Consider the following 26,887-nt stretch of genomic DNA (forward strand, 5'->3'; position numbering starts at 1 on the left):
TGCTGCTGCCACCCAGACACTCACAGGTAGGACCCATTCACTCTTTGTTATTAGGTGAGTAGGTTGAAGAAGGGTCAATTCATTTTTTAAAAAATTAATTAATTTATTTTTGGCTGCGTTGGGTCTTCGTTGCTGCGTGTGGGCTTTCTCTAGCTGCGGCGAGCGGGGGCTACTCTTCGTTGCGGTGCGCGGGCTTCTCATTGCGGTGGCTTCTCTTGTTGCGGAGCACGGGCTCTAGGCACGCGGGCTTCAGTAGTTGTGGCACACGGGCTCAGTAGTTGTCGCTCGTGGGCTGTAGAGCACAGGCTCAGTAGTTGTGGCGCACGGGCTTAGTTGCTCCGCGGCATGTGGGATCTTCCCGGACCAGGGCTTGAACCCGTGTCCCCTGCACTGGCAGGCGGATTCATAACCACTGCGCCACCAGGGAAGCCCCAGGGTCAATTCATTTTATTCCTCTTATTTTGCAGATGGGGAAACTGAGGCTCAGAGTGGGGAAGGGATATGGCAGGTAAATGGCAAAGGCAGAACTAAGAAACATTTTAAACTTTTGTACCACAATTTGTTAATTCCTGTCCATTCCTGCCCTGTTCCTCATCTTTCTTTTTTTTTAAAAAAAAATATCCTTAACAAAACAATATTACTATTATAATTTTGCTGCTGGAAAAGGTACAGGGACACACACAAATTGATCAGAGTGTGAATTGCTGTAACCTCGTGGGAAGGCCAAGAGTTTGGCCATATCTATCAAAACTTTTAATGCAAAGGTCCATTCAATGAGCAATCCCATTGCCTAGAATTACTCCTACAAATATATTCACGTATGTATGCAAAGATGTATGTACAAAGATGTTCACCACGGTACTGATTTTTATACCTAAAACCGTAAGAAAAAAGAACCAGCAACTCTAAATGTCTGTAAATGGTGACTTGTTAACTAAACTTTTCAACATCCACACATAGAGTATTATACAGCCACGAAAAGGAATGGAGTAGATCATTTTATACTCCCACTAACAGTGTTTGAGAATGACTATTTCTCTATAAACTTAGGCATTTTCAAACTTTAAAATTTTGGCCGGTTTGATAGGTAAAAAAAGGGTATTTTGTTGCTTTTACTTACATTCCTTAAATTATGAGCGAGGTTGAAATTTTTCATATAGTTATTGTTCATTTTAAATTCTTTTTTCTGTGAATTTCTTTTTCATATACAGCTTTTGCCTATTTTTCTGATAGTTTTAAGTCTTTTTCTCACTTGTATGAGCCTGTTTGGTTTCTGTCATGACTTTGCTTATACTTTTTTTTCACCTAGACATTTAAAAATTGTATGTAAGTCATATTTTTTAAACTCTGATTTTTGGGGGGTACAGAAGACATATTTTTTAAAACAGTTGAATCAGTTCTCCTTTCTTTTTTGATTTCCTCAATCATTTTAAAGCCTGGAAGGTTCTCATTCCTCCAGAGACTTGGTCAATATTACTTATATTTTTGGTCAGTCTTTCTAGGATTTGATTTGCTTTATAAACAATTTATTCTTCAGTATATGGAAATGGATTTAAGCTTGTATTTTTCCTCACATGGTCTCACATTTATTCAACATTCATTCGTTGGAGAAGACACTGTCATTATGGTTTGAGTTATTTTGTATAGGAAAAAGTGTTTCTCTGCTCTCCATTAATCATGGATTCTAATATCAAAGAGGGATTATTCCTCATCTCTTTGGATTTCTCACTCATTTGTTTCCTCAAATGAATTTTATTATGGCTTCTGGGTATCCTGCTTAGAAAGAGCTTTCCTTTCCAAGATTATAAATAACTTCACTTATGTTTTCTTTTAGAATTTTTATGGTTCAATATTTTTTGTTTAAATCTTGGATCCATCTGGAATTTATTTTGGTATAAGGGGTGAGGTAGGGATTCAATTTTATTTTTTCCAGATGGGTGACTACCCAGTTATCTCAATGCCCTGCTTTGATTAATAGGTCTCTTCCCTCTGATATGAAATGCCTCCTTTTTTCCCCCATGTGCTGAATTCCCACAGATTTCTGTACTCTGGGCTGGATTGAGTGTCGACTTCTTTTCTAGTACTAAGCTTAAAAAATTATTGTACTTTCATAATACGTTTTAACATCTGGTAAAGCCAGCTCTCCTTCATTACTTTTGTTTTTCCTTAGAATTTCCCTGGCTGGTCTCATGTGTTTATTTTTCCAGATGAAATTTGGTATCATTCTGTCAAGTTCCCAAAAAATAAAAGAAAATGAAAACCCTGTTGGTTTAAGGCCTTCCTTACCAGTGAGTATAGTTCTTTCCCCCCCAACAGATTACTGTTATTAACCCTTTGTTGGTTCATTTTTCTCCCTGCTAACTTTTTCTGTGGTACAGAAGAGTTTTTTGTCTTTATATAGTCCAATCCTTTCCCCTCTCCTTTTAAAAACATACCCCCAAATTTTAAAAGCTTGCAATCATCCCATTCCTCCAGAGAGCTGGTCAATATTCATTTATATTTTTGGCCAGTCTTCCTAAGATTTGCTTTGCTTTATAAACCATTTTTGTTGCCAGCATCCGTGAAAGATGGGAAGAATACAGCTAAACTGACTTTTTAGGTGCTACCTCTTCCATTGTTCTTTGTCTGCTCAAGACAACTTTATCATATCTTAAATTCTCTTACATGAGAAAGTTTCCCTCCCGCCGTTCCGTTTCATCCGTGCCTGCTCTTCTATTTAATCCAGGACGTAATCATCTATTCTAACATCCTAGAGGGCTGATTGCTTACGTTTCTCAAAATATTTTTTGGATTTCTCACCCTTCTGTTTCCCAAAATACCCCAACCTGCGTGATTCATTTGGCCCTCATAAGAGCCCTGTGAAAGAGGCTAGAAGCATTAATTCCATTGGCTGAGTGTCCCCTTGGGCCGACAGGGGCTAAGGGACAGATTAGCTGAAAACGTGGTTGTCACAGCCCCGAGGGAACAAAAGTGTTCCTTTAGGGTCTGAAATTCCCTGGAGGAAGGGAATTGTGTGGCCAGCAGCACCTTTGGTTGTTGAGTTTGACACTTAGAAGAAGAGGTGGGGATGCAGCAGGCGTCTAATACTCACCCTCATTGATCAGGGGGCTGCCAGCTGGGAATCTTCAGTAAAGCTGCCACCCACAGCTATGAGTCAGTGTTGGAGCATCAGGAGAAAGGGGCAGGGAGCCCCATCTGGGCTGGGCTGGGGGCATGTGATGCGATAGAGGTTTTCCGCATGCCTGAGGCAACCTCCCGGATGGATTCTACTTTGTCCCTGTGACCTCAGGTGCTGGGGGTGTCTCTGGAGAGCCCGTGTGTCAGCCTGTGTCTGTGTCATTTAAAGTGTGTGTAGTGACAGCCCTTGGCAGCCTGACTTCTTTCAGGAAGCGTGGTTCTGAGATGAGATGTCAATACCAGCAGCCCCTGAATGAGCTGGAGGGTTGATGCAGATGGGGTCTCAGCAGGAACCTTCAGCCGATCCGGGGCCATAACTCACCCGGCGGAAATGGCCCTGGTGATGGTAGAGGGCCGGGGGGTGTCTACCAGGTCAAAGGCAGAGTCACAGGGGAAACAAGACTCCCTGCCCAGGCCCTGCCCTGGCAGCACTGGCTGGCAGGCTCTGTCTAGGATCAGGGGGATGTTGTTTATTTCTTTTCTTTATTTTTAGCTTTTATTTTGATCAGACTTATATGGGCAAATAGTTCTACAAGGTTTGTTGAGAAAAACCGCAGTTTCCTGCCGCTCTCCCCCACTCTTCCCATAGACCCTTCCCAGAGGCAACTCTTTCACCTCCTTTAACTAATTATTTTGGTTTTTACCGCCCTGCCTTTGGAACTGCATCTTGATTTCTGTAGTTGTCAGCTTTATCGGCTGACTTATTCTGGAAGGCGAGGAGTTCGCCGTTCCCCACCTCACCCCCACTACACACACCTTCCCATGTCCTCAGACCTCTGCGTATAGTCTTAGAACGCTGGCCACCTTTGTTTTCAGTAATTAAGAGCATGGACTCTGGAGCCGTCTGCCCGGGTTCCAATCTTCCTTCCACCACTTACTAGCTGTGTGATCCTAGACAAGTTACCCAGCCTCCTGGTTGATAGCCATCCACCAGGTCTTGCTGGGCTGGAGCTTTAAATGAGTTAGTTCACCCGATTAAAAAGTGGGCAGAAGAACGGAATAGACAATTTTCCAAAGAGGAGATGCAGGTGGCCAACAGGCACATGAAAAGAGGCTCAACATCACTAATCATTAGGGAAAAGCAAATCAAAACCACAGTGAGATGTCACCTCACACCTGTCAGAACAGCCATCATCAAATAGAACACAAATAACAGAGGTTGGTGAGGCGGTGGAGAAAAGGGAAACTTCGTACAGTGTTGGTGGGAATGTAAGTTGGTGCAGCCACTGTGGAAAACAGCATGGAGGTTTCTCAAAAAACTAAAAATAGAACTACCATATGACCCAGCAATTGCACTGCAGGGTATATATCCGAAAAAACCAAAAACACGAATTCGAAAAGATACATGCACCCCAGTGTTCATAGCAGCATCATTTACAATTGCCAAGACATGGAAGCAGCCTAAGTGTCCATCAACAGATGAGTGGATAAAGAAGATGTGGTGTGTGTACACACACACTCACACACCCACACAGTGAAGTATTACGCAGCCATAAAAAAGAACACAATTTTGTGTTTTGCAGCAACATGGAAGGACTTGGAGGGTATTATGTTAAGTGAAATAAGTCAGGCAGAGAAAGACAAATACTGTATATCACTTACATGTGGAATCTAAAAAATACAACAAACTGGTGAGTATAACAAAGAAGCAGACTCACAGATATAGAGAACAAACTAGTGGTTACCAGTGTGGGGGGGAGGGGCAACGTAGGGGTGGAGAGTGGGAGGTACAAACTATTGGGTGTAAGAGAGGCTACAGGAATGTATTGTACAACATGAGGAATACAGCAAATATTTTGTAATAAAACTGTAAATGGAGTAAACCTTTAAAAATTGTATAAAAATTAAAAAATTTTAAAAATGAATTCATTCATGTAATTTAGCTTGCTTCAAACAGGGCTCAATAGAGCACATGCTCACAAGTGTTAAGATGAAGCAAAGGCCATACCTGTGACAATCTTTGAGGCTCAGTGGTACCCCATCCCAACTAATAATTGTGTTGCTTCTCCTTTGCTTAGTTTTTTTAAAAAAAATAATTAATTAATTAATTTTTAGCTGTGTTGGGTCTTCGTTTCTGTGCGAGAGCTTTCTCTAGTTGCGGCAAGCAGGGGACCACTCTTCATTGCGGTGCGTGGGCCTCTCATTATCACGGCCTCTCTTGTTGCGGAGCACAGGCTCCAGACGCGCAGGCTCAGTAGTTGTGGCTCACGGGCCTAGTTGCTCCGTGGCATGTGGGATCTTCCCAGACCAGGGCTCGAACCCGTGTCCCCTGCATTGTCAGGCAGAGTCTCAACCACTGCGCCACCAGGGAAGCCCTCCTTTGCTTAGTTTTCTATGCAGCTGTTGCTAATTCAGTCCGGAACTTGCCTCACAGGACTGTCGGATGCACCAGGCCTTCTCCACTCCTGGAGCCTGGGCTTGGTGAGCTGTAGCTCCCCAGGCCTGGGGCCAGGCTGCAGTCCTGGGGATTCACCTTGCCTCTTCCAGTTTCCTGTATCCTATATTTTCTTCTTTTTTTTTTTTTTAAACAATTTATCTCTTTGGCCTCACTGCATGGCATATGGGATCTTAGTTCTCCAACCAGGGATTGAACCTGTGCCCCCTGTAGTGGCAGCATGGAGTCTTAACCACTGGACCACCAGGGAAGTCCCTTTCCTCTTTCTTGATTTACCCCTGTATTCTGGTGAAGTATCCTGACAAGTAATGTCCTGGGAAAGAGTATAAGGAAAGTACAGTCCGTTCTCATTATTCGAGGGAGTTACACTCTATGAAGTCACTGCAAACACTGAATTAGACAATACTGAGCGATTGCTCCCAGGGGAAATACGAGGTTAGGTTCCTGCGAGTCTGTGGTCATAGCATCCCATACGATTTGCGGGATCTCAGCTCCCCGACCAGGGATTGAACTCAGGCCGTGGCAGCGAAAGCCCGGAATCCTAACCACTAGACCACCAGGGAACTCCCACAGCATTTTCATCAACTGATCAACACCTAACCTTGCTTTCTGGGTGCTTTATTTGTATTTTCTGTTTAAAGACACCATATTTAATATGTTGCTCATTCACTAACATTGAACTCACGGCCAGCAGCCCTGTGACTCATGCCTGAACGAAGCTCATCTGACACACGGATTTCCTCCATAAGGGCACCTCCCAGGTTTCTTGCACTTGGGAACACCAGACAACCCTTAGGCACTCTGCTTGGAACCACTTTAAACAGCGAAACCACCAACAAAAAGCACAAAAAGTGAGAAATGTGGCGCTAAGTAGATTGCAAAAAGGACACGTTTACAGTGGAGTGCTGAGTCAGAGCCCCAATTTTTTTGCTACTCTGTGCATGTCTGCGAATGACCATAAATGCACCACAAGTATCGATGTTGAGGTTGCAGATACATTTTAGTGAGTAGCTGAATTTGCAAACAAGGAGTCCGTGAAAAATGAGGATGGACTGTAAATGTTTCAAGACTTTGCATGTCTACAAATAGTTTCACTTTATCCTCATGTTGGATTGATAGCTTGTCTGGGTAAAGACATCTAGCTTGGGAATACTTCTTTCTTTTTCTTTTTCTTTTTTGGCTGTGTGGGTCTTAGTTGCGGCACGTGAGATCTTCATTGAGGCATGCGGGCTCTTCATTGCACCGCGCAGTCTTCTCTCTAGTTGTCGCCTGTGGGTTTTTTCTACCTAGTTGTGGCGCGTGGGCTCCAGAGTGCATGGGCCCTGTAGTTTGTGGCATGCAGGCTCTCCCACTGAGGCGCACGAGCTCAGCAGTTGTGGCGCGCAGGCTTAGTTGCCCTGTGGCATGTGGGATCTTAGTTCCACGACAAGGGATCGAACCTGCGTCCCTTGCATTGGAAGGCAGATTCTTTACCACTGGACCACCAGGAATACTTCTCCTTCTGCATCTCACAGGCATTGCTCCTGTGCCTGCTCGCTGCTGGTGTTGTCGAGAAGTCTAAAGCTATCTTGGACCCTCATGTGTGACCCTCTTCCTTACCTTGTATGCTTGTGGGATCTTCTGTTTGTCCAGGCATCTCAAGTTTCATGACGATGTGCCCTAGTATGAGTCTCTTTTCATGCTTTGCCCAGGGGGTTACTTAGTGGGTCCTTGTAATCTATACATTTAGACCCTTTTGTTTAAAAAAATTCTCCGAAATGTTGATGAGTTCCTTCCCACCATTTTCTCTGGTCTGTTTCTGGATCTTCTGTTAATTGGATGTCATTCTTCTTGGACTCCTGCACTTTTTTTCCTCTTGTGTTAGTCAGGGTTCTCCAGAGAGAGAACCAAGGGGATCTATCTTTATTTTATCTCTTTCTCTATATCCTATTGGTTCTGCATCTATATCTATATCTGTACATCTTATTGGTTCTATGTCTGTCTGTCTATCTATCCATCTATCTATTTATACTCATGAAATTATAGAGGCTAAGTTGCACAATCTACTGTCCGCAAGTTGGAGACCCAGGAAAGCCAGTGATGTAGCTCCAGAGGCTGACGGTGTAAGTTCCAGTCCAAGGACGGGAGAAGATTGATAACTCAGCTCCAGCAGTTAAGCAGAGAGAGCAAATTCTCCCTTCCTCCACCTTTTTGTTCTATTCAGGCCCTCAGGGGATTAGATGAGACCCACCCCCATTGGGAAGAGCAATGTGCTTTACTCAGTCTACGGATTCAAATACTAATCTCATCTTGGAAACACCCTCACAGACACAGAAATAATGTTTAGCCAAATATTGGGCACCCTGTGATCCACTCAAGTTGACACATGAAATGAACCATCACAACTCCTATACTGGCTGCATATTTGTTCTTTTGCTCTACTTTCTAGAATATTTCTTCAAATTTATAATCCACCTCTTCTCCTTGAGTGTTTAAATCTCTGCTATATTTTAATTTTCAAGAGCTCTTTTTTAAATTGAAGTATCGTTGATTTACAATGTTGTATTAGTTTCCAGTGTACAGCAAAGTGATTCAGTTATACATATATGTAGAATACATATTCTTTTCCTTTATGGTTTATTACAGGATATTGAATATAGTTCCCTGTACCATACAATAGGACCTTGTTGTTTATCTATTTTATGTATAGTACTTTAGATCTGCTAATCCCAAACTCCTAATTTATCCACCCCCCACTCCCTCTCCCCTTTGGTAACCATAAGTTTGTTTTCTATGTATGTGAGTCTGTTTCATCAACAAGTTCATTTGTGTCATATTTTAGATTCCACATATAAGTGATATCATATGGTATTTGTCTTTCTCTTTCTGACTTACTTCACTTAGTATAATCTCTACGTCCATCCATGTTGCTGCAAATGGCATTATTCCGTTCTTTTTTATGGCTGAGTAGTATTTCATTGTATACATATACCACATCTTCTTTATCCATTCATCTGTTGATGGACATTTAGGTTGCTTCCATGTCTTGGTTATTGTAAATAGTGCTGCTATGAATATTGGGTGCATGTATCTTTTCGAATTACAGTTTTCTCCAGATATATGCCCAGGAGTGGGATTGCTGGATCATATAGCAACTCTAGTTTTAGTTTTTTGAGGAGCCTCCATGCTGTTTTACATAGTGGCTGCACCAATTTACAGTCCCACCAACAGTGTAGGAGGGTTCCCTTTACTCCACACCCTCTCCAGCATTTTTTTTTTTTTTTTTTTTTTTGCGGTATGTGGGCCTCTCACTGTTGTGGCCTCTCCCGTTGCGGAGCACAGGCTCCGGACGCGCAGGCTCAGCGACCATGGCTCATGGGCCCAGCCACTCCGCGGCATGTGGGGTCTTCCTGGACTGGGGCACGAACCCGTGTCCCCTGCATCGACAGGTGTACTCTCAACCACTGCGCCACCAGGGAAGCCTGCCTCCAGCATTTTTAATTGTAGACTTTTTAATGATGGCCGTTCTGGCCGGTGTGAGGTGATACCTCGTTGTGGGTCTGATTTGCATTTTTCTAATAATTAGCAGTATTGAACATCTTTTTATGTGCCTATTGGCCATCTGTATGTATACTTTGGAGAAATGTCTATTTAGGTCTTCTGCCCATCCATTTTTTGGGTGGGTTGTTTGTTTTTTTGATATTGAGTTGAATGAGCTGTTTGTATATTTTGGAAATTAATCCCTTGTCAGTCACATTGTATGCAAATATTTTCTCTCCAATTCCAGTTGTCTTTTCATTTTGTTTGTGGTTTCCTTTGCTGTGCAAAAGCTTGTAAGTTTGATTAGGGCCCATTTGTTTATTCTTGCTTTTATTTCTATTGCCTTGGGAGACTGACCTAAGAAACCATCGGTACGATTTATGTCAGAGAATGTTTTGCCTATGTTCTCTTCTAGGAGTTTTATGGTGTCACGTCTTATATTTAAGTCTTTAAGCCATTTTGAGTTTACTTTTGTGTGTGGTGTGAGGGTGTGTTCTAACTTCAGTGATTTACATGTGGCTGTGCAGCTTTCCCACCACCAGTTGCTGAAGAGACTGTCCAAGAGCTCTTTTTAAATTCTCTGAATGTTCATTTTTTGGTAGTGTCCTGTTCTTGTTTCATGGATACCGTATCTTCTTCTCTTCTTTCTCAAAGAATGTCACTGGTAGCTTTTTTATCCAAGTTTTTCTCCCCTCAAATAGTCTCTATTTCTTCCAAGTTGCTTTTCTCTGTTTGTTGTCTGTCTTCACTGTTCATGTGCCTTGCTCTCCTTCCACATCTGATTATCTTTGGTTGTCTGCCTGTGGGACTAGGAGCTGGCTGGTCTTCCTGAGTGTGTGGGTGGGATCTGGTGATGTGAGCTTCTCTGAGTCATGTGTCTGGGATATTTAGTTTGGGAAATGTTAGTACCTGTATCTAAAGACTTTTCCTCTTGGTCTGGTCAAATTCCCCAGAGAAGTCTCTCCCAATCTCTTGCTTGGAGAGTGAGGGCCAGGCTGCTAGTGCTCTAGGACATGGGTGGGAAAATGAGAGGATTCTCCAAATCCTGTATATACCTGTCCAGAGGGCCTCTGTCCTACCCACCCCCCCCAGCCCCACCCCCATAACAAGCGTGTAAAGCCCAGGCTTCTGCCAAGGAGTGGTTGTGGAGGCTTGTCCTTGGTGGCCTGGAATTGAGGAGAAGACTCTGTTTTATGAACTATTCCTTGAACAGATGACCGACGAGTCCTCTTCCTCATTTTAGCCGAGCCCCACTCACTTCCTGGCACTGCCCGGGCCCCAAGCCCTCTGGGGATTCATCATGAAGTCCAGTTGGTCTTAACGTGCCTCACCACCAGCTTAGCATTCAGCTTCCTCACCTGAAAGTAGTTGTTGCTGTCTCCTCCCCCATCCTTTCCATTCTCTTTGGTTTCTGGCTTTCGAAAATCCCTTTGCTATATTTTTAACAGGGTTTGGGGAGGGAAAAAGTTGATGCAGCTCTTGAATCTGTCATCTCTATTGGAAGCCCCCTGTTTATTTCCTTAGTGTCTCTCTGGCCCATTAGGCTGTGAGCTTCCTCAAGAAAAGGAGTGTGTCCAATTCCTTCCTGAGTCCCCTGAGTGAGCACAGAAGCAGACCTCAGCAAATGTGAACTTGATTATTTAGAAGAGAAAAGCGGGGTTGCTTTCCCACAAGGGAGGCAGATCTCAAGCCGGGAGGTTTGACTTCAAATCCCTACGGACTTCCTGGCATTGGACAAGTCATTTTGTTTCTCTGTGCCTCAGTTTCTTCATCTGCGCAATGGGTATACCTACATTACCTCACAAAGTCGATCTAAAACAGGAACCAGAAGGTATATATGAGGGCACTTAGTGAGCATGAGACCAGGTTAGATATTTAGCTAATAGTAAGTATTAGGAAAAGTATGACCACAGTATTAGAAATGGGCAATATGAAAAAAATGCAGGATTGGAAATCTGTAAATTTTATAAATTTGAACTCTTCCGATCTTATAAGTTTGAAGAAATATTCTAGAAAGTAGAGCAAAAGAACAAAGGTGTAAATAGGAGGTATGAGATTTCCTTAGCTCTCCTGGGCTGTCGTTCTGCTTCTGCCCATACAGTTTTTTTTAAATTAATTAATTTTTTGGCCTCATGGCATGTGGGGATCTTATTTCCCCAACCAGGGATCAAACCCTTGCCCCCTGCAATGGAAGGGCAGAGTCTTGGGGCTTCCCTGGTGGCGCAGTGGTTGAGAGTCCGCCTGCCGATGCAGGCGACACGGGTTCGTGCCCCGGTCCGGGAAGATCCCACATGCTGCGGAGCGGCTGGGCCCGTGAGCCATGGCCACTGAGCCTGTGCGACCGGAGCCTGTGCTCCGCAACGGGAGAGGCCACAACAGTGAGAGACCCGCGTACGGCAAAAAAAAAAAAAAAAAAAATGAAATTAGGAAGGGCAGAGTCTTATCCACTGTGCCACCAGGGAAGTCCCTGCCCCTGCTTCTAAAAATAACTTTGAACGTGTCTGTTTCCCTCTCAGTTCAATTTCTTGTCCCCCACCATCATGATCACCATCTCACAAGTGTCGATACACAGTAAAAATGCAGCATCTGTCATACGGCGAACACTTAGTCTGCTCTGAACTCGATAAACACTGTGATTATATATAATTACGTATATACTTTTATTTGACTGTTACGACAACCTTATGAGGTAGGTATATTACCATCACCTCTCTCTTAGGTTCAGAAAATGGAGACTGGGGAAGTGACTAGCTCAGGGTCACGAAGCTGAGGAGAGGTCAGGAAGCCCACAAACCTGGTTTTGTCCGACTCACAAGCTTGCCTTTTACCTCTGAACTTTGCTGTCCCTGGAGCCTCTGGGGCCTCCCTAGTGCTCGTGTTTTCGTGATTCTTCACAAGCCCCGAGGCCACGTGTTCAGAGGCCGAGAGACCGCCTCACATTACAACTTGTGAGCGTCTCATTTCTGACCCTCATTTTCACCGGTTTTACATCGCGAGCATTTCAAGGTGTTTTTCCGTCAAGTTAAAATACACTTTCGCGAGGTTGGCGGATCCGATGTAGACTCTGAGACACTGTTTGGCTTGGCACAGCTTCCAAAAGTCTCCCAGCCACGGTTGCTCTATGTTGCTTTTTGCCAGGACCCAGATCAGAAATAACTCAGCTGTGAAAAAAGAAAAAATATAAGCTTGTGGCAGCCCTTGAAGAAGATGAATTGCTGGTGGGTTATTTTTCCCCCTTGAGTCAGAAGTGTGAAGGTAGGTGGGAGAAGCAGCAAGGTTTTGAAAGACCCATGTATATTTAGGTACCAGGATTAGTTCCATTTTAAGAAAGACGAGGGCTGAGGCATCCATGCTGTCAGACAGGCCAGCTTATTCCCTGCCAGGCTCTGATGCCCATGGGTTGGGCCTTCTGGTTAGGGTTACTGAAACCCACAGGTCCCAAATTTGGTTGGTTTGATTCCAGCTGGCAAGAAGTATTTTCATTTTGTGGCACGAAACCTTTTTTTTTTAGTTGGTTAGTTTTGAAACTTTCTGTGACCATATCCTGGTTGAAGTGCGGTTCTAAGCGCCAGGGTGCAGCTGTGATGAACAGTGAGTGACGTGCAAATGTCTTGCACAATTACCATCCTTTCTCCCGACACCTAAGAGAAAGTGTAAGTCAAGGCGCTGGTTAGACTTGAAATTAATAGATGGTGCAGATGAAGCAGGGTGGGCGTCGTAATGAGGACTGGTTTGTTCATTCATTCATTCAACTTCCAGCACACGTTTCTCTGGTGCCTTCGTTATTTCATCCAGTGAGATCACTGGACTCCCCTTCCTCCCGGTCCTTGAGGGGCCCATGGTCTCGAGGGGAAAACAACACAACAAAAACCACAACCACAAAAACAAGCCTACGGGTAATCACGGGATGAGGTAGTGTGCGTTAACAGTGGCAAACAGGCTTAAGGCCAAAGCAAGTTCTGGAAAGTTCTCAGAGAGAACTTCTGTTCCTGGCACTCAGCCAGATTAGATCCCTTTAACAGCTCCCCTGGTTATAATTAACAGGCTGGATAAAATACTTTTTTAACTTATTTCTTGACACATTGCTGAGTTGGCGGGAAAGTAGGGAAATGATGGATGTCTGAAATGAAGTGGAGGTGGGAGCCTTTGACCTTCTGTTTCTGTAGCTGTGTGAGATGGATGCAAGGAACAGGAGATAAACACGGGACACCACTCAAGGGGAGGATTTCATGGGAGACTCCCTTCAAAGTTAGAGTCCAAAGGGCTATGTCCAGAGGGTAAGGAAAGAATGAAAAGTAAATCTCACCCTGCAAAAGAGAACAGAAAGGAAACCTGCCTGTTCTGACCTTGACATTGGGTTGAGAGGGAAAAAAAAATCTCACTTGAGAATTTGCAACCACAAGCTGGTCCTCACAAGCTTTTCAGTTTGAATTCACGCTGCTTGTGTGGTTCAAACAAACTCAACTGGAGAATTTAAAATGGCCCCTGCTTGGTTGTATCCCCAGTCAACTGGCAGAAGCAAACTCTATGCCTCCTTTGAAGAATTCAACTAATAAGTGTCAGCCTTATAGAATGTCCACAAATACAGTTCCAGAGAAAGGGAGCAGCTCACAGTGAAAAATAATAAACTTCACAAGGAGAAAAAGAGAACCAGCAGGAACAAGAAGCAGTAGAAACAGATCCTTTAAGACTTGAGATTTGAAATTATCCTATGCAGACTAAAACAAGTTTAAACAACTATCTTTGTGTTTCTAAAGAAATAAAAGAGAAATTTGACAGCATGAGCAGAGAATAAGAGACTGTCATGAACAACCAGATTCAAAAATGAACCCAAGAAAACTGACGGGAATGAGAAATATAAGACTTATAATTTGAAACTCAACGGACAGGTTGAACAACAGATTAGCTACAGCCAAAGACAGGATTAGTAAACCCATCGAGCCACAGGAATTATCCAGAAGAATAGAGTGACAAGGCCTAGGATACATCTATTCAGAGTTCTAGAAGTAGATGATAGGATGGAGGGACAGGCAATATATGAGGACATAATGCCTGGTAATTTGGTAAAATTGTTATGGATACAAAACTTCAGATTCAGAAAGCCTAGTAAATCCCAAGTAAGGTAAATAAAAAGAAATTCCTGTCTAGACACATGATAGTAAGACTGTGGAACATCAGAGAGAAGAGGCTAAGAGCACCAGAGAAAAAAAGATGATCGCCAAAGGGTCTGTCGTTGGAGTGACAGCTGACTTCTCACTGTCTTCAATGGAAGCCAGGAGACGGTGGGATTATATCTTCTATGTGCTGAGAAAAAACCTGTCAGCTTAGAGCTCTATACTATCCTTCAAGAGTAAGGGAGAGGGCTTCCCTGGTGGCGCAGTGGTTGAGAGACCGCCTGCTGATGCAGGGGACGCAGGTTCGTGCCCTGGTCCGGTAGGATCCCACATGCCGCGGAGCAGCTGGGCCCGTGAGCCATGGCCGCTGAGCCTGCGCGTCCGGAGCCTGTGCTCCGCAACGGGAGAGGCCACAACAGTGAGAGGGCCGCATACCGCAAAAAAAAAAAAAAAAAAATAAGGGAGAAATTAAGACATATGCAGACAAGTAAAAGCAGTGAGATCCTACTACTGAAAGGCCTCACTAAAGAAAATTCTAAATGTAATGTACTTCAGGCAGAATAAAAATTATTCCAGAGGAAAGGCCAGATACATAAGAAGGAAAAATGGGCAAAGATATGGGCAAATATTTGGAAACAAACAAAAAGAACTGTATGACTCCACAACAATAATGTCTCATTTATGGTAGGAGAAATACAGGCTGCTACTAAAATACTGAACAACACCATATAATTTTGCAGGGGATGGTCAAAATTAAAGTTTTCAAACTCCTTCAAGTACTTGAGAAGAGGGCAAATATATTGATTAAGTTTAGACGTTATTAGTTAAGTGTCCAGTGTTAGAATGGCTAGGGTGAGTACGAATAAATAGTCATAGCGTGTACAATTTCCAAACAATTGGAAAAATTCAGATAAGAAAAAGATGATAAAAGTCTCAAATGATTGAAAGGAAGGTAAAGAAGAGGCTGGGGGCAGGAAAATTTGGAATGAATAGAAAATACATTGTAAGACTATAGAATTTCATCTAGAATATAAGCTATCAGTAATACATGTAAAAGGACCAAACTCTTCAGTTAAAAGAAGATTCTCAGACTGGATTCTAAAAACATCTAGATTATGTTCTGTAACAGGAGATAAACCTCAAACATAAGGACCCAGCACTGTTGAAAGTCCAAGTGTAGCAAAAATATACTAGGCAAATACTAACACAAAGAAAGCTGCTGTGGCTGTATTCATAAGATAGAAATAGAGTTTTGCGGAGAAAAGCATTTTTAGAGATAAGAATGTCAGTAAATGATGGAAAGTTCAATTTGCCGGGAAGTTCAACAGTTCTCAATTTATACATAACTAATATCATAGCTGCAAAAATATAAACGAACATGGGAAGGACAGGAGTAGAGACATATCCGCCTCATGATGGGATATTTTTGAGGTCATCTCAGTGAAGATACAGGACATTTGAGGAGCACAGTTACAAGTTCAATATAATCGACATATGTAGACTATGGTACCCCAATCGCATTGTTTTCAAGGATGCACAGAAAGTTTAGAGAAGATGCTAGACTGTAGAGCTAACCTCAACAAATTTCAAAGATTAGGGAGGCAGTTTGAATCTCCTGGGAACTTGACTCTGAGAAGGAGATTAGGGTGCAGGAGATTTATTAGGGAACACTCTTGGGATTGGCATCAGTGGAAAGGAGGGGAAGAAGCAGGCTTGTACAGGAGGAGGCACTTAGCCACAGTACAGTATCAACGGAAGCCTTAACCAACTCCATGGAGAGCTCTGGAGCTGGGATGGTCCTTCTGAGTTCTTGGGTTGGGGGAAGGGCCCAGGCCTTTATTCGCCCACATTGATTAGATGCAGGCTGCCCCCTGAAGGAGGCATGACCTCAGTTGGGCAGGGCAATTTCTTTAGCCCACGCAACCGCTCTCCAGAGGCTGACAGCTGAGGGCCAACGTCTGGGTAGCTCCCTTAGCATCTGGGGGAGTAAGTCCTTCATTCCTGCAGGGGTCCTGAGCGGTAATCACCGCATCTGGCACAATGTGTACACAGACTCTATTCTCTGATCATAATCCAAATAAGTTAGATGTTGATAACCAAAAGGATAACTAAAAAAAGCTCATACTTTTGGAAACTTGAAAACAGACACCTAAATGACTCACAGGCCAAGAAAGAAATCATAACCAAAACTATAAAATACTTAGTACTGACCAATAACAAAAATATTTGCATCAAGACTTGTGAGATGCCACCAAAGCGGTATTTGCAGAAGAGTTTATAACCTTATATGCTCGTATTGGCAAATAAAAAATGGTCAAAACTAATAAGCTAAGTATCTAACTTAAAGAGTTAGAATAAAAACAGTAGAATAAACCCAAAGGTAGTAGAAGAAATCAAATGATTATAAGCACAGAAATTAATGAAATAGAAAACAAACAGAGAGGAAGATGACTGAGGACAAAAGATGATTCTTTGAAAAGAATAAAAATGTTACACAAATCTCTTACAAGATTAATTAAAAGAAAAAGCACACATAATCAGTATTAAGAATGAAAGAAAAGGCGTGATTATAGACAAAGCACAGACTAAATGGATACTATAAAATATTATAAATGACCTTATTTATTTGAAGTTGTAAATGATATTGACAAATTCCTAGAAAAATACAACTTACCAAAATTGACTCAAGAAGTAATAGAAAACCTGAATGTTTCCATAATTATTAAATAAATTAAATTAGTAGTTTAAAACCTTCCTATACAGAAAACACCAGCTCCTGGTGGCTTTATAGGTGAATTCTGTTGAGCAGTCAAAGAACAGACCACTTCAAGCTTTACCCAAATTTCTGCTCCAGAGGGGAGAAACACAGTCCACACTCTTCAACTTACTTTATCGGATTAGCTAAGATTGATAATCAGATAAAGGCAGTACACTAAAAAACTTCTCAAGTTAATTTCACTCATGAACATAGATCCAAAAATTCTTTTAAAATGTTAGCATAGTGAATTCAGCAATAATAATTGAAAAATATAGTACATCATGTTTAAGTTGTGTTTATCTTATGAAGGTAAGGTTGGCTTATTATTAGGAAAGTAATGAACATAATTCATCACATTAACAGTTTAAAGGAAAAATATATGATTATTTCATTAGATAAAAAAATTATTCAATAAAACTTAACATTCATTCATTATAAAAATTCTTTCCAAACCAGGAATTGAAAGGAATGTCCTTAACTTGATAAAGGGAAATGGATGTAAATGACATGATACATAATAATGAAATAATGGAAGTATTACCTTTAAGACCAGAAACAAATCAGTGATGCTAATTCTTTTCAACATGAAGTTAGCTTCTAGCCAGGGTTGTAATATAAGAAGAATAAATAAAAGGCATAAAGGTTGAAAAGGAGAAATGAAACTAATACTAGAAACAGGTACTATGATCATCTACTCAGGAAATTCAAAAGAATCTACCAATAAATTATTAGAATTAAGTGTCTAGAAATTTTGTTCAGTATATAAGAACACAAAAAAGCCAACTGTATTTTTATACACCATCAATCATCAGTTAGAAAAAGCAATCTAAAAAAGTTGCCATTCGAGGATGCGGAGAAAAGGGAACCCTTGTGGACTGTTGGTGGGAATGTAAATTCGTGAGCCACTGTGCAAAACACTATGGAGGCTTACTTCCCCCCCCAAATAAAAATAGAACTACCATATGACCCAGCAATTCCACTCCTGGGTATATATCTGAAAAAAATCCCAAAACACTAACTTGAAAAGATACATGCACCACAACGTTCATAGCAGCAGTATTTACAATAGCCAAGGTATGGAAGAAACGTAAGTGTCCATCGACAGATGAATGGATAAAGAGGATGTGGCACATACACCACATATGGTGGAATACTACTCAGCCATAAAAAAGAACGAGTTTTGCCATTTGCAGCAACATGGATGGAACTTGGAGGGCATTATGCTAAGTGAAGTAAGTCAGAGAAACACAAATACTGTATATCACTTACATGTGGAATCTAAAAAAACCCAACCAAACAAACTAGTGAATATAACAAAAAAGAAGCAGGCTTGTAGATATAGAGAATGAACGAGTGATTACCCATTGTGGGGAATATAGGGGTGGGATAGTGGGAGGTATAAACTATTGGGTGTAAGAATAAGCTCAAGGAATATAACCAATATTTTGTAATAACTGTAAATGGAAAGTAACCTTTAAAAATTGTATAAAAATTTTTAAAATTTTGAAAAAGAAAAAGATGCCATTTAGCAATAGTAAAAAAAAAAATAGTAATAAACTACCTAGGAATTAATCTAGCAAAGGATGTGATAACACCTTACAGAGAAAATTATAAACTTTATGGTAAGATTTTAAAGAAAATCTAAATAAATGCAGAGATATGTCATGTTCATGGATAAGAAGACTCAATATTTTAGACTCAATCCTCCCCAAATTACCATGTGCACGTTCAATGCAATTTCAGTCAAAATGCCAAGAAAATTTTTGCCTTTTTGAAAAGCTGTTTTTAAAATGTAGAAGCAAAAATGTCTAGGGGTAGCCAAGACTTTCCTGAAGATGAACAAGGGAAAGACCGGCTCTATCAGATATAATATAACATAAAAATTGAGAGGTAAGGTGCTGTTACATAGACAAACAGATCAACGTAACTAACGTAGCCAGAAACAAAGCCATGCATATGTGGAAACCTGATTTATGGCAGAGCTGGCATTTCAGAACATTGAGAAATGGCACTGGATAATTGGGTATCCATAGGAAACAGAAGTGAAATTGGGTCCCTGTCTCACACCACATCAGGTCTGACGTGTTAACACTAACATATAATAGACAGCTTACATAAGAAAACAATAAATAAGAGAGGTTATCTTTATGATTTTGAGTAGAAAAGTAAAGTTTATATATTTGACTACATTAAAATTAAAATTTTTAAAAAATAGATTGAAAAGAAATGTAGTAGAAGATGCTTGCAACGTATATAACGAACAAAGGGTTATTATGCAGAATACATCCAGAATACATGAGAACCAATAAGAAAAAGTAAATGGCCCAATAAAAAAAATGGGCTCATGGTGAAGGCTAGAGCTAGCATTGCCAGGCCCACCTGAGTTCTGGCTCGGGCACCAACATTTTCTTTGCTGTGTGCCCTTGGCTGCATTGCTTGGCTTCTCTGAGCTTCCGTGCTCTCATCCATAGCCTATGTCTCATTTCTTTGGGGCCGAGTGGACCTCTCCTTCTAGCCCTGGGCCGTGGGGGAGCATGTGGTCTGACCATCCATCCGTCCGTCCCCTTACCTGACACCTCAGCCATGATCGGGTCCAGGTCTTGACCTCCCGGCTGGGCCTTGGACGTGATGGCCAGGCCACTGAGTTTCCCCAGTCTGGGCCCAGCAAAGGGACCTCCCAGAACTCCTTGCCCCCTCCCCCTCTTTCACTAGGGAATGTGGAGTCTGTAGTCTGGAAGACCCTAGCTGGGCTCCCAAAGGCCAGCCTTAGGCCCCAGGGGCTGGGATTTGGTGGCTTGTTGGTAGCTGTTGCTATAGGATCCAGCCCTGCACCTCTGCAGCCTTCCCCTGGGGGCTAGGACCCAAGGGAAGGGCTAGAACCATGGGAGGCCAGATCCTCCATCAGATTTATGGTGTCCCCTTATGGGGGGACAGGACTCAGACTTGCCTGGAGCTCAGGGCATATGAGGGGTTTGGGGCAAGGTGCTAGGCTGTCAGTGAGCTGGAGCTGAGGGGGTCACCTGCAGTGATGGTGTGTGTGTGTATGTGTGTATGTGTGTGTGTGTATGTGTGTGTGTGTGTGTGTGTGTGTATGTGTGTATGTATGTGTGTATGTGTGTGTGCGTGTGTGTGCGTGTATGTGTGTGTATGTGTGTGTGTGTATGTGTGTGTATGTGTGTATGTGTGTGTGTGTATGCGTGTATGTGTATGTGTGTGTATGTGTGTGTATGTGTGTATGTGTATGTGTGTGTGTATGTGGTGTATGTGTGTGTGTGCGTGTGTGTGTATGTGTGTATGTATGTGTGTGTGTGTATGTGTGTGTGTATGTGTGCGTGTGTGTATGTGTGTGCGTGTGTGTATGCGTGTATGTGTGTGCGTGTGTGTGTGTGTATGTGTGTATGTGTGTGTATGTGTATGTGTGTGTGTGTGTGTGTGTGTCAGGAGAAGGTTCTGGGTCAGGGAGGCTGCGCCCCAGAACCACCAGGGTCCCTCTAGCCCACGCACACCCCTAGCTATGCTGAACTATGGGCACGTCCCTGTTGCTGCTCTCCCGTGCTCTAAGCTGGTCCCTCTGCCTGGATCACGGAACAATGGTGCTCTGGCCTCCTGCTCAGGTCAGGGGTTTGCTCAGTGCCCCCCACCCCACGCCGAGTGCCCCTCCATGCCACTGTTAGCCACACTCTGTTGCAATTTCTGTGTGTGTCTCTCCCACCCCCAGGGCCCCAGCTCTAGGAGGATGGAAAGGCGTTGGTCCAGCTCAATCCCTGGGATAGCCCTGCCGCTCAGGGGCCTGCCCAGAGGGGCGCTGGGAGTGTCCATTGATTGTATGTGTGTGTAGGGCAACTCATGATAGCTCACAGCAGTAGCATAGGGGACATCTGGCGATGTCTGGAGATGTTTTTGGTCATCGTAACCTGGGGGTGCTGCTGACATCCTTCCATGTGCAGGGCAGCCCCGAGACAACGAACAATTATCTGATGCGAAATGCCAATGGTGTGACGGTTGAGAAACCCCGCCTTGCCGGGCACGGCTGCCAGGGAGCCCCCCTGGTCTCAAATGCAGATGTCTTCTGAGGCCCAAGGGCCGCAAAAATGTGATGGTGGAGGGGACAGTGGTGTTGAAGGGGGTGAAGCCGTCCAGTCCAGCAGGAACTTGTGGGCACCAGTTCTGGCTGCCTGATTCTCTGGTTTTCAAGAAAGCCTAAAACTCTGGATTTGGGTATGAAATCTGATTTCTAAATGCTGACAACTAATTATAAGTTTTTGAAAAACTCTGTAGAGTGAACAGAACTGTATACTTCTCTCTCTGTGCTTGGCCGTGCCACAATTCCTGGGGCCCCCTTCCCACTGGCCACGGGTCCTGGGCCAGCAAGGATGGGAGAGCAGCCCCACTGCGCAGCCCTGAGATGGCTGGGTCGCTGCTGCCCCCCTGTGGCTAAAATGGGGAGGTGCCGGCTGTGATGGGGAGAAAGGGGTCTGATTTTCTACAAGGACCAGGGTCCAGGGTCCAGGCTGCTCCCCTGAGGGGTTAAGGCTGACATTCCCCGGAGACCAGGGTTTGGTTCCAGACCTGCCTGGTGTGCATGCAGTGCGGCCCCAGCACAGCGTGACGCTGGGAATAGCCCTCTTTGGGCCTCCGTTTCCTCAGTTGAAAAATGGCGTTGGGGGCAGGGGTTTTCTGAGGGTAAAGTGACATAATGGGTGTAAGCGGGCCAAGTACTGGTGAGGGGATTGGTGTGTGCACAGCCAGCGTTCTTCACTCCACATTCAGGGAGGCTAGGCAACACTCACCATCAGGTCAACTCTTCTTGCGTGCCAATCGCGGCCCCGTGCTCTGCCCTCTGTGTAGAGGGCCATCTGCACTGATCCTTCCACCGTCTAGGAGACAGGGGCTGCCAGCATCCTCACTGACCGACGATGAGATGGGACACCATGGATGGGGTAGGTAACCGCCCCAGTGGCTCCTAAAACAGCGGTGCCAGAACGAGAGCTGAGTTCCAGCCCCTCTTCCACCACGTTTATAAAGAAGTGCACGATTTACCCACAAGGGGCCTTAGGATACTGGCTCCAGGAGCCACTGCAGATACAGGGAGGAGCCAAAACTTGGAGATGGAGGGGACCCCCCCCCAGGGTCTGGTCCACGGAGCCCCTCAGCTGCCAGTGTGTTGCGTTGGTGTCCCCAAGGGAAGTGGGCCTGTCCTAGCTGCAGATCCCTGAGCTGCCACGTGGCCAGGGAGTCCTGCTTGCCTTCACAGTCTCCAAACAATCTTGGTTTTAGTCTCCCAAAGACAGGTCACCTTGGGGAAACTGAGGACGCCCAGCACCGCTGAAGGGTCTGTGCATCTCTGCACGCGCTAATGAGGGAGGTGGGTGAAGAGGATTCTAATACTTCAGATCAACCTAGACTGGAGGGAAACTGAGGCCGGGAGGAGACAGTAATTCCCAGGTGCCCCAGGGACCGGCATGTCTTACTGCAGGGCCCTCTTCTCTCCTGAAGGATGGTGGGCTCATTCAGGGAGAAGGGGTTTGGTAAGGGTGGGGAAGACGGTCTCTGGCAGATGGCGTTTGATGATTTGGTGTTCTGTCTGCTGATCCCGTTAGATGGAGAAGGGTGGCTCTTGTAGGGGGTCTGGTCTGATTCCTAGCAATGGCGGAAGCCCACCGAAACTGGCCTTTGGAGAAATAGCTGCTCCCTGGGGTCTTGTAAGGGAGGGAGTTGGGGGTTGTTCCTGTAGCTCGGCAGTGGGTCTGCAGGGACGCTGCAGCCTCCCACCTCCTGGGGCCTGGCAGACCTGGCTCCCTATCTGAGCTCCATCTCCTCCTGCTGTGTGACGTTGGGGGAGCCCCTCCACCTTTCTGAGCCTCATTTGTAAAATATTGGTCACATCCTTCCTACGTTGCAGAACTCCTGGAGGGCAGCTGAAGCAATGTTGCACTCTCTCCTTCCCCATTGAACATGATTATGCTTGTAATTAAATGGCTCCTGAGTAACGAATTGTTTAATCTCGGCCTCCTGCCCTCAGAGCCCACAGGTCACTACGTCACCAGTGTCGATCACAGGGGCTGGCCCTTGGTACACATTTGGGGAGTTAAGGAAGATTTATAGTGTCTGACACACCTCTGACGTGTAAAAAACGTCCCATCTACGAAAACCACACGGAGTAGCTGTTTGGAGAAACTTGTGAGGAGGAAGATGCAGCGTCCCACCTCCCCCGCAAGGGGAGTCCAGGACACACCTGCCCAGCGCTGAGCACCGCCTCGTTCTGGGATCAAGGCCAAAAGCGGGCACCGGGCGCACTTCTCACCTGTGCCCAGCAGGTGGCGCCCGCCCCCGCCCGCAGGCCCGTGGAAGTCTGGCTGCTTGCGGCGGGTTGTTAGGGCGCCCCGTGGCAGGGTATTCGTTTTCGGGGTGGGTCTGCTCACAGCTCCTTGCGGGGAGCAGAGGACTTTTGTGCATTCTTCAAGGCCCAGCTCAGGGGGCGACTCCAGGTAGAAGCGACCCTTCCTCGGCGCCCAGCCCGGCGTCTGTCTGGGGAAGGTGCTCAAATGTTGTGACCTGAAGGATGGATTGAGGCGGGTCAGAAGGATCAGAAAGGAGGGCTCCGGCCGGGGCGGGGCGGGGCGGGGCGGGGCGGGGAGGGGGGAAGGGGAGAAAGGAGGAGCCCTGGGTCCCAGGTCTCGTTTGTTTAAAATGAATAAATGTTTAAATGTATAAAATCACGTGTTTCAGTAGGTAATGGGTGAATATAAAAAGAATTGAAGGAAGGAAGGAAGGAGCGGAGGGGGGAGGGGAGGAAGGGAGGGAGGGAGGGAGTAAAAATTAGGTCCTTCCGTCCCGCACTCCACGCCCAGCTCTCCAGCCTAGAGGCCCTCTGTGGTCTTGGCTTCCTGAAGATTCTTCCAGAGACCTCTACCCAGACCTGTGTGTGTGTGTGTGTGTGTGTGTGTGTGTGTGTGTGTGTGTGTGTGAAAGAGAGAGAGAGAGAGAGAGAGTGTGGGTGGAAGGGGGATGCCAGATACACACTGTACGGAAAGAGACAGGCTTATCTTGAAAAACCCCTTAGCCAGAAAGATTTGGGTCCAACCAGAGAAAGACCTTTTGGCGGTTCGTGCAGGTGGGGAAGAGGATGGAAATCAGACCTGAGTGGGTGCTTCAGGGTCTGACTCCCAATATTAGCACCCTTCATGAAGGACAGTGCGTCGTAGTTTGCAAAGCCCCCCTTTTAAGTTCACACTCGATATTGGATTTGGGGTTCCCGACAGCTCAGCTTGGGGAGTATTAACTTTCCCCGTTGCACAGGTGGAGACCAGGGCCGGGGGGTAAAGGGACAGCTGCATGCCACACAGCTGGTGACAGGAACTGGAGTGTAAAGCTGAGTGTCCTGGCTGCACTCCCCCGCCCTGCTCCCACCCCGACCCCAGTGATCTTCCAGGTGCACTATTTGCACCTGGGAAAGGCCAGAGGCCCCGGGGCTCTGCCCCAGGGATGGGTGATCAGGTGGGCACCAAACCAGCTGACCTCACCCAGGCCCTTCCAGCTTAGCAGTTCCTAAAGCCCGTTAGAGACCAGCCTTCAAAATATTTTCTGTTCTCCCTCCTCCTCCTTTTCCCTCCTCCCTCTTCCCCCCCTTGTCAGGAATCTGTAAGAGGAGTGGAGAGCGGATTATAATTGCCCCCCGTGGAACTCACCTGCCATGAAAGGGTGTTAAGTAACACGCAATTTACATGTCTTCCCTGTAGGAAATTATAGAATCAGAGCTTTCAAATTAGCAATAGATTTTTCTAATTGAATCTATTTCCTGTACGGCGGTGAAGTGAGAGTCTCCTGAAGAATCTTCAGGAAGCCAGGTAGCTCAGTTTCCCCTGCACATGGACCACCAGACAGCTGAAGGAATTAAATGCTTTTTAAAAGTTCAGGTAAAATTGATATTATGTTTCTGGGAAATATGTCTGCAGAATGATATCATAGGTGCATTTGTGTCCATATGATCACGTTTGTGACAAGATAAAGGGTGTCTGTATCCAAGGAGGAAAAGGGTGTGGACGAGGGATGGATCTGGGAGGAAAAAGGGACCCAGGTGGCTGCCCCTGGGCTACTCACCTTAGCACACAGCCAGGCTCTGGGATTTGGGCCTTGCTCTATCATGTTAACCTCTCTGTTTTTTCATCTGTGAATGGTAACTATAAGATGGTTATGGTGAATGTGAGGAATAAATAAGACAATGCATGGGAAACACTTTAAATGGTGCCTGGCACATAGTAGGTGCTCAGTAAAATAAATATATCTTACTACTATTACTACTTCTTATCATTATTATGTTTGCCTGATATATTAATTGTCTGTAATAAACCTTTACAATACTTAGTGGCTTAAAGCAACACATATTGATTATTTCTTGGTTTCTGTGGGTCAGGAGTCTGGGTAGAGCTTAGCTGGGTCCTCCCAGCTTCAGAGACTCTTACAAGGCTACAATCAAGCTGTCGATCCAGCACCTGAAGGTTCAGCCGGGGAAGGATTTACTCCCAAGCACACTTGGTAGTTGGTTCCACACAGTTCCTTGCTGGAGGCCACCCTCAGTTCCTTGCCATGTGGGCTTCTCACGACATGACAGCAACGGCATCAGAACCAGCAGGGGTGGGGATCTGCTAGCAAGACCAGACTCATAATCTTGGGCTTGTGTAACCTCATCATAGAAGTGACATCCATCACCTTTGCCATAGTCCATGGGTTAGAATCAAGTTCCAGGTCCCACCCGCACTCAGGGGGATCGTGGGGGCCTTTGGAGAAACTGCTTGCCACAGCGATAATCTGGGACCTGAGGCAGAGAGGACCAGCACGTCAGCTGGTCGTGGTGCCCTGCGGGCGGTGGAGTGACCCGAACCTTCATTTCTAAAGGGTCTGGATTAGTAGTCCTGTCTGGATCGGGCTGTCGTTTCCCATGGAAGTTTTCCCCATCCCAATTCTGCTGTCAAGGACCAGGGCCACCTTCAGGCACAGGGCATTTTGCCCCTCAGGGTGTGTCTACCCTACCATGTGCACCCATCTCTAAAGCTTTTTGCTGCCAGGAGTCAACACAAACCCCGAGCCCTTTACCCAGTGCAGGAGAAATCTCACTGGGATAATAAACAACCCCAAATCAAACCCCGACACAGGAAAACTTATTGATTTAGGGATTGATGGAAGAATCAGACCTTCTCAACCAATTTCAGAACGTGCAACATGCGTCTCTGAAACATTGAACTTGGTGGAAAAAGAATTGCCACAAAGGGAAACCCACAGTGGCACAAGCTATGATGGGCAAAATGTGACACGGCTGAAAAGCTGTTGGGAAGATGAAATTGTCAGTGCAAATGTCATATGGGAAAATATTGATCCCAATGAAAATGAGTTCAATAAAATGAAAGTAAAAATAATAAACTAGGGGCTTCCCTGGTGGCGCAGTGGTTGGGAGTCCGCCTGCCGATACAGGGGACGCGGGTTCGTGCCCCGGTCCGGGATGATCCCACGTGCTGCGGAGCGGCTGGGCCCGTGAGCCATGGCCGCTGAGCCTGCGCGTCCGGAGCCTGTGCTCTGCAACGCGAGAGGCCATGACAGTGAGAGGCCCGCGTACTGCAAAAAAAAAATACATAATAATAATGAACTAGAAACAGGTTAACCTCACTTGATAGAAGCCTGGCCAAGAAACTAAATTAACATACGGCGCTTCAATCCGGAAAATCTTGCTCTTGAAAATGACACAGTGCTGATAGAATTTGATGAAAATGTTTGTTATTCATAGCAAGGAGTCAGAAGGTTGGACCAGACATCGCACTCTGCCCCAGCAAGCGCCGTGCTCTTCCCCCAGCAGGCTTGGTCTCTCCATCCCACAGAGGTCCCGACCCCGCACTGTCCCCCTTCCCAGGGACGGGAAGCGCACGACCAGGG

The 26,887-nt window shown here is 45.1% G+C and overlaps 1 protein-coding gene across 1 annotated transcript in view; it reads right to left on the reverse strand.

Annotated features, from left to right (window-relative positions):
* The window catches only part of SCUBE1 (signal peptide, CUB domain and EGF like domain containing 1), a 195,611-nt gene that overhangs the window by 147,572 nt on the left and 21,152 nt on the right, over positions 1-26,887 (reverse strand). The window contains exons 5-7 of the mRNA XM_089921601.1: positions 21,754-21,840; positions 21,537-21,640; positions 19,533-19,618 (exon numbers count right to left, since the gene is read on the reverse strand). Of these exons, the coding sequence (XP_089777727.1) occupies positions 19,533-19,618; positions 21,537-21,640; positions 21,754-21,840 (277 nt within the window). The remainder of the gene's footprint in view (positions 1-19,532; positions 19,619-21,536; positions 21,641-21,753; positions 21,841-26,887) is intronic.

The sequence above is a fragment of the Delphinapterus leucas genome, chromosome 11, assembly GCF_059928025.1.
Source record: "Delphinapterus leucas isolate spDelLeu-1000000601 "Yukka" chromosome 11, BTC_Dleu_Yukka2, whole genome shotgun sequence".
Classification (NCBI taxonomy): Eukaryota; Metazoa; Chordata; class Mammalia; order Artiodactyla; family Monodontidae; genus Delphinapterus; species Delphinapterus leucas.